The sequence below is a fragment of the Theropithecus gelada genome, chromosome 7a (genome assembly GCF_003255815.1).
Source record: "Theropithecus gelada isolate Dixy chromosome 7a, Tgel_1.0, whole genome shotgun sequence".
Lineage (NCBI taxonomy): Eukaryota > Metazoa > Chordata > Mammalia > Primates > Cercopithecidae > Theropithecus > Theropithecus gelada.
In genome coordinates this window covers 9,612,642-9,620,749 of record NC_037674.1, presented here as the reverse complement: position 1 = coordinate 9,620,749, position 8,108 = coordinate 9,612,642, and the positions used below count along the sequence as shown (strand labels likewise).

Sequence of the window (8,108 nt, the reverse complement as noted above, 5' to 3'; positions counted from 1 at the left end):
TTTTATTTTTGTTTGTTTATTTTTTTGAGAGGAAGTTTTGCTCTTGTTCCCCAGTGCAGTGGTGCATTCTCGGCTCACTGCAACCTTCGCCTCCCGAGTTCAAGCGATTCTCCTGCCTCATCCTAAGGAGTAGCTGGGATTACAGGCACACGCCAGCACGCCCGGCTAATTTTTGTATTTTTGGTAGAGACAGGGTTTCGCCGTGTTGGCCAGGCTGGTCTGGAACTCCTGACCTCAGGTGATACGCGCGCCTCAGCCTCCCAAAGTGCTAGGATTACAGTCGCGAACCACTGCGCCCGGCCTACTTTATAGTTTTATTTAATTCTTTTTAACATAAAAATGCTTTATTTTAGACCTCTAAGTAAAAATTACAATGAGGGTTATTCCCAGGTATAGGAGCGGTGTTTCTGGTTTATAAAGAAATCATGAATGATGTTTTCAGAGACACTCGTGAAAAAGAAATGGCTCCTCGGGTTCTGAGGGTGAGGAGCAGCGCCCGCCCCCTCAGATGCAGAGTGAGCGTGCGGCACAGCCGGACCGAGGAAAAGGATTTTACCCCCTTCACGCGGGTCGGGCCGTGCCCTGGACTACAGCTCCCGTCATGCCCCTGGCCACTCGCATTCGGCCCCGCCCCGCCTGCCGTGTCCCGCGGCGAGCGCAGGCGTGCTGCACTCTGTCACCGCGGGCTGCGGAGGCTGGGCGGGGCTTTCGGGCGCCCGCGGGACGGTTCCGCCCTCTGACTGCAGCCCCGGGCTTCTCTTCGCAAGGTTCACCTCGAATGAGGAAGAAGCGGGGAGGGAAGAGAAGGGCTGCGGCGGCGCGGGTGCAGCCCGTCGGGCCCGGGGCTGGGGAAGGCCAGGTCACGTAACTGCTGCTCTGGCGTCGGGCCGGGGAGGGGGCGCCAGTCCGTGCAGCGCGAACCCTGCGCGCGCCGCGGCTCCGAAACAGTTACCGGCTAGTAAACAACAGCTGCGCGCGCATCCGCATCAGCTGGCGCCGGGATACCGCACCTGCGACCTCCTTCTCTCTCAGCCCGCTGCTCAGGCCAGCTTGCGGGGCCGTCTCCTCTGCTGGGACCCGAAGGAAGAACGGCGAGGGGGTGACCTGCGCCGGGGCGGGGGTTGGGGAGAACGCGCCTCCGGCAAAGGGGGTGGCCCGTCCTGTCACACGCAGGAGAAACCTAGCGAGCGGACCGTAGCTCAGTGGACTAGCTACGACTTGCCACGACTCTGAGCTGCAGTCCGAGGTGTCTTGATCCGCTAACCTCCTCCCAGACCCCGAGGACATTTCTGCTAGGAGAAGAGCGGGCGCGCCACCGCCACCGACCTCTCGGAGACAGGAATCCGCTCTGCCCCTGCATCCTACTCTGCTCGCCCTTCTCTCAGTCGTGTGGGTTATTTTTCCCGTTATGCATGCGCACCTTTCCCACCAGACCCAAGTGGATTGTCGACATCAAAAACACCGGGTGGCTTTGCATACACCTCCCCTCAGCCAGACCTGTGGGGTATTCACCTGATACACAACAGGTGGCCGGGTGTACACCTTTTTGCAATCTGATCCACGTTGTAGTCGCCTGATAAAGGTTGGCCTGCACGCACTTCGCTCAGCTAGAACCGTGGGACACTCACCAGATAAAGGACTACCTCGACGGGAACCTGGGGGCTGAGGGGAGGGAGGCTTCCTCTGCTGCCCAGAGACCATGGCACTGAGCCTTCAGCCCCGGACCAGAGGGGATAGCTAGGTAGCTCTTCATTCTGAAGGAAAGAAATCACACAAGATTGGCATTGTTTTGTCTTTTTGTTTTTTGTTTTTTTCTCTCTTAAAATACAAATTCACCTATTGGTGATGCACTTTCTAGGACAGTCGGCTTGAATTCTGAGTAGAAGGATTCTTAGTTGGGGCTTTTTGTGTGGTGTGAATCAAGGTTATTGAAATGTGTTATTTTTCAAGTTATCTTTTATATTATTGCAGTCAACAGTAGCTAACATAAGAGGAAGATTTTGCGAGGTTCCCCCCACTTTTTTGGTTCTTAAAACGAACAAAATGCATCCTCCAGAAACCACCAAGATGGCTTCAGTTCGGTTCATGGTGACACCGACAAAGATCGATGACATTCCAGGTTTGTCAGACACCAGTCCGGACCTCAGCTCTCGATCTAGTTCCCGAGTAAGATTTAGCTCCCGGGAAAGTGTCCCTGAAACAAGCCGTAGTGAGCCTATGAGTGAGATGTCTGGGGCCACCACTTCGCTGGCAACTGTTGCACTGGATCCACCCAGTGACCGGACTTCTCACCCCCAGGATGTCACCGAGGGTAAGTAGAAACACAGGCCGCAGCATACTTTCATTACTGGCTTCTTTATCCAAGATGACCATCTATGGATCTGAAAGATCATAATCATATAATTATGATTATAATAGTCATCAGGAACCAAGGCACCTCTTTGTGAGATGCTTAGGAACTCTTTGGAGTAATAACATAGTGGCTCTTTGCAGTAGTAATTTGTCATGTGGGAAGCTGTATGACAAGAAGGAAGGCAAATGTATATTTTAACTTCCTCATTTTTGTCTTCTTAGAAATGAAATGGGTATTTTGATTAAGGGTGAATATCAAAGAATGTAATCGTTTTTCAGCACAGAGAATCCTAAATTTTAAAATTTAGTGAGTCGGATATGTGTTCTGTAGCCATCATTGACTATTTCAGTCTGCTTTAAGGCCGGTTACATGGAGTAGTTATTGGTCATATCTTAGTAGCTTTCTTCCAAGACTTCGGATGTGCATTGCAAAATTCTTTTTTGAAATCTATGTTTTTATGGAGACCTTGACGCAAGTAGCTAAGCCCACTCAGGGTGATGGTGGGTAGATCTAATGTGCTATTCTGTCAAATGGAAGACTTCTAAAAAGGCTTTTAGGGCCTGATTCCCATGTAATTTCTTCTCTCTGAGCTTTAGACGGAATGTCTGATGAGTCTTTACAGTTAGCAGGTAGCACACAAGCCACTCCTGGCTCATGTTGACTGCTGCAGACATTTAGCTTCCTAAACCAGTTTGTGTGTGTCAGCTGGCTTGGTTTTATTTGATGTACTGGGAAGAGGTGATGGAAGAGAGAGAAGAGAGAAAATGGGGACATCATAACATTTTTTGGACTCTGAAATTTAAAAGTTTGAGACCTGTACTGCTTTATATATTTAGTTTTATGCTGTGTTGTAACTAATATAATCTTTTAGTGATAAAAATTTCCCTTAGAGACTCTTAAAATAATATCCCACCCAAGTTTGAAAACCGTAGCCTCACCCACTGTCTTGTGAAAAGCAAGGCTTACTCACCATTTTCCGGTGTCAGGAAACATTGTTCCTTTTAACCTAAAGGGTTCAGGAAACCAGAATGATTTTAGTTCCCTTATTCTGTGTGTGCTTTTAATATGTGGAGACAAGGTAGATTTGGTAAAGTTTACAGTTCTGAATTTCACTCATCCTTGACTAATCATTTTTTCTTTTATGGAGATATTATAGGTTGGTTCTCAGACTTTACTGTTTTCAACTTTTTGACAAATTTTACAGTATATCATACTTTGTATTAAAATTACAGTATAGAGTAAAAATTTATCATTTCCTCTTCCTCCAAATTAATTCCAAATTGTGGTTTTCGTTTTTATCCATCATACTTGTATTTAGGTTGTAAAAATACCAGATAAAGACTATACCAGTGTTAATTTTTTAATGTTGTAATTATCATTAGGTAATTTATAGTTTAGCTTGTTAGATTTGTGACTTAAATGGTATGGAATTGTATTTTTATTCTTTGGAAAAGTGGACTTACTTCAGTAATGTGTGAGACCAGCAGAACAGGATCCTTGTCCAGTCTGCGGTTCTGACGTTACCCTTAGGCATTCTTTACAGTCTACAGTGGTATCCTTTTACACTACAGGGATAAAAATGGGGATTACAGGGGTAAAAATGGGGACACGTCTAAGTGAAATTTATGTTTGTTTACGTGGTTACAGATGTTAAAAGCTTGGTTCTCTATATAACACATTCCTTACTTAATGTTTAAATATTCTCCGGTACCCAGATGAAAGGGAAATAAATAGTCTGGCCATTAGAGAGCACTTTGTCCTATTCTTGTGGAACTTTCTACTTTCTCAGTGACCTACCTTTTATCTTTTTTTCTTTCTATATTTAAAAAAATTATTATGATGACTGTTATCATGTGATAAATTTTCCCCACCATTAGAAGAAACCACTTAGAAACATAATTATTTCACCCTTGGCTTCTCAGTATGTGAAAGCCCTTATTAGATTTAGATGTAGATCTTCAAAGGTTGCTGTTGTGAAGAAAAGGGCCTAACGTTAATGTACGTTTTCCTCTAGGCTGCCTTTAATATAGAAAACAACTGCATCCTTTCTACAGTTGACCATCCTTAAGCTCATAGTACATTTCACAATTAGTTTGCTATTTTAGTATTTACAGTTCTCTGAATTTTTTTGACCCTTATACATCCTTCTGTGGTTGTGACACTAGTATGATTCTTCTTTCCCCCTTGCCTCCCACATTTCTTCGTGTAGAGAAACTTCCCACCTGAAGTTTCTTGTCATATGTCTTTTACTCACATTACATCACACAAATGGGGTGACACATGAAGGTTTTTTTTTTTTTTTTTGAGATGGAGTTTGTTGCCCAGGCTGGAGCGCAATGGTGCAATCTCCTCTGACTGCAGCCTCCATCTCCCAGGTTCCAGTGATTCTCTTGCCGCAGCCTCCCAAGTAGCTGAGATTACAAGCATGCGCCACCACACCTGGCTAATTTTTTGTATTCAGTAGAGATGGGGTTTCACCATGTTGGTCAAGCTGGTCTCAAACTCCTGACCTCAGGTGATACACCCACCTTGGCCTCCCAAAGTGCTGGAATTACAGGCATGAGCCATGGCACCCGGCCCCACATGAAGTTTTAAATACTTATTTCAGTGTGTTTTGATTTTTTCTGCTACTGGCTTTCTGAGTAGACAGTTTTCTTTCTGCTATCAAAGTAATTTTTCTTTCATTTTGGCAAGGTTCCATTTGAATTTATAGGACTGTCTAGTTGGTAAAATCAAGAATCTTAGCGGTATATTAGCTTATGTATGAAGAATGCCTTAAAGATACAAAAGAAACTGTTGAGAGTGGATGCCTCTGGAAAGTCAGTTACAAAAATAGAGTGGAGCTGGGTGTGGTGGCTTACGCCTGTAATCCTAGCACTTTGGAAGGCCGAGGCGGGTGGATTGCCTGAGCTCAGGAGTTCGTGATCAGCCTGGGAAACACAGGGAAACCCCGTCTCTACTAAAAATACAAAAAATTAGCCAGGCGTGACGGCGTGCGCCTGTAATCCCAGCTACTCGGGAGGCCTTGACAGGAGAATTGCTTGAACCCAGGAGGCGGAGGTTTCAGTGAGCTGAGATCACGCCACTGCACTCCAGCCTGGGTGACAGAGCGAGACTCTATCTCAAAAAAAAAAAAGAAAAAAAAGAGTAGATTTTCTTTTACCAAAACAATTAAGGGCATATACAATTTTTAAATATTTATAGTGTGTCACTTTTATAGTAATTTGTTTTAAAAGCACCACATGTTAGAGCTAATGATCTAGAATCTCATTCTGATCAAACCACATTTTAATAAATGAGGAGACTTAAAACCCCAATAGATTAGACTAAAAAAATAACAAAATAAATGAGGAAACTAAGGCTTATAATGACGGTTATTTGTAGATCACATAATTGCAAAGCCAAGACTGAAGTTCAGGCCTCCTGACCTTTATCTAGTGCTCTTTCTTGCATTGTTTTGCCTCTGCTAGGATGAACATTTTTGACATGTGCTTTATAACCATGTGGCTATAAAGCATGTTTTTATATGTTATTTGCAGTCCCTAATACTTTTTTTTTTGAGATGAAGTCTTGCGTTGTTGCCCAGGCTGGAGTACAGTGGCACTATCTTGGCTCACTGCAACCTCCATCTCCTGGGTCCAAGTGATTCTCCAGCCTCAGCCTCCCAAGTAGCTGGGATTACAGGCATCTGCAACCACACCCAGCTGAATTTTGTATTTTTAGCAGAGTTAGGGTTTCACCTTGTTGGCCAGGCTGGTCTCAAACTCCTGACCTCAAATGATCCTCCTGCCTCGGCCTCCTAATATTCTGGGATTACAGGTGTGAACCACACACCCTGCCTGCAGTCCCTAATACATTTCAACCTTTTATAATTCAACAGATACTCCCTGAGACGCTGATATGTATGAGGCAGTCTGGTATTAATTGTAGGGAATATACAGATAACATATAGTTTCTGCCTTTGCAGATCTCATGGTATAGTGGTGAAAATGACTAGGGCACTTTACTTATTCCTTCACCAAATATTTATTACTTTGAGCAATTATTAAGGATAAGGCACTGGCTGGCTGTTAAAGATGTTGGGTGTTAAAGACAGAGAAAAAGAATCCGTTATCTGTTCTAAGGAAAGTTATGATCTAATAGAGAAAGCAAACACATTTGTATATAAATTATAATGCTGTATAAGTCCAACAATAAAAACATGCAAAAATACAGCAAAGGAAAATGATCAACTGAGATAAAATAGAGACACTAAGAGACCGGAGGACTTGATAAGGTAAAGCGTGGTGAAAAGTGTAGAAAGATTAAAGACTGTGGTCAGACGATTGAATGTTGTTGGAGTGAGCAATTTCAGAGGTAGAGCATTTCTCATGTAATGTGATCTGGTGTGTAGCCTTGAAGTGGGTTTCTGAAGTGAAGAGTTGAAGTCTAAGTATAAGAACTTTGAGACTGGCTGTTAACCAAGTTTTTGTGAGAGATGTTAGAGACACAAAAGTAATTTAGATAAGTCCTTTCTTTAAGAAGGCATGTCCTCTCTGAAACCTTTTCTGATTGAACCCTATATCCAGATATAATAAACCAGGCTCTTTTTGTCCCTATATTGCTATAATACCTATATCACTGTATTTTGTTTTTATTTACATACTTTCTCAACTATGCTGTAGGGTTCTTGAGGACAAGGATACAAAATTATTTATACCTAGTATAATATGTGATATCCCATATAACTTGTACACAGTAAGTATACATTGAGCTGAAGATCTTGTAGACTTAAGAACAAGAGACAAATTAAAAACATACTCTGATAAAGGCATATTAATGTATGTACTACAGCAGTGCTACTTCATCTGGCTGCATAATGAAATGATCTAGAGAACTTTTCAAAAAATGCCTCTAGGCTGAGCATGGTGGCTCACGCCTGTAATCTCAGCACTATGGGAGGCCGAGGCGGGAGGATCACTTGAGGCTAGGAGTTCGAGACCAGCCTGGCCAACATGGCGAAACCCTGTCTCTACTAAACATGTGAAAACTTTTCCAGGTGTGGTGGTGCTTGCTTGTAATCTCAGCTACTCAGGTGGCTGAGGCATGAGAACCTGGGAGGCAGAAGTTGCACTCCAGCCTGGGTGACAGAGCAAGACTCTGTCTCAAATAAATACATCAAAATAAAAATAAAAAATACCTCTACCCTGAGAAACAAAATCCAACAAAAAACAAAATTATCATTTTTAGCCACACACTAAAATAAGTGAATTATATTGTATTGCCAATCATAGGTGACTATTACTTTCTTTTGTTTTGTTTTTATTCTTCTTTTTTGAGAGAGAGTCTCACTCTGTCGCCCAGGCTGGAGTGCAATGGCGTGGTCTCCACTCACCGCAACCTCCGCCTCCCGGGTTCAAGTGATTCTTCTGCCTCGGCCCCCAGTAGCTGAGACTACAGGCATGTGCCACCACACCCAGCTAATTTTTGTATTTTTAGTGGAGATAGGGTTCCACTATGTTGGCCAGGCTGGACTATTATCTTTCTCTTAAATATATCTTCTATATTATATAATTATTAAATACTATCCATGTTTTACCTCGGCATTCTAATAGTGAGCTAAAATACATTGATTTGGTACCTTCTTAGCTTGCCTGAAAGCATCCTCTTGATAGTTTTTTGTTTTTTTTTGTTTTGTTTTGTTTTTTGAGACAGGGTCTCATTCTGTCAACCAGGCTGGATACAGTGGTGTGATCACAGCTCACTGCAGCCTCAA

General features: G+C 43.3%; 1 protein-coding gene across 6 annotated transcripts in view; it reads left to right on the top strand.

The window, feature by feature from the left end:
* Positions 1 to 671: 671 nt before the first annotated feature.
* Positions 672 to 8,108, top strand: part of SLC12A6 (solute carrier family 12 member 6) — a 106,408-nt gene continuing 98,971 nt past the window's right edge. The window contains exons 1-2 of one of the 6 annotated variants that reach the window (XM_025389597.1): positions 672 to 767; positions 2,120 to 2,311. In XM_025389597.1, coding sequence (XP_025245382.1) covers positions 2,218 to 2,311 — 94 coding nt within the window. In that variant the 5' untranslated portion in view covers positions 672 to 767; positions 2,120 to 2,217. Of the gene's footprint in view, positions 768 to 967; positions 1,390 to 1,840; positions 2,312 to 8,108 lie in introns of those variants that run through there. The other 5 variants (XM_025389593.1, XM_025389598.1, XM_025389592.1 and 2 more) reach the window with 5 other exon arrangements.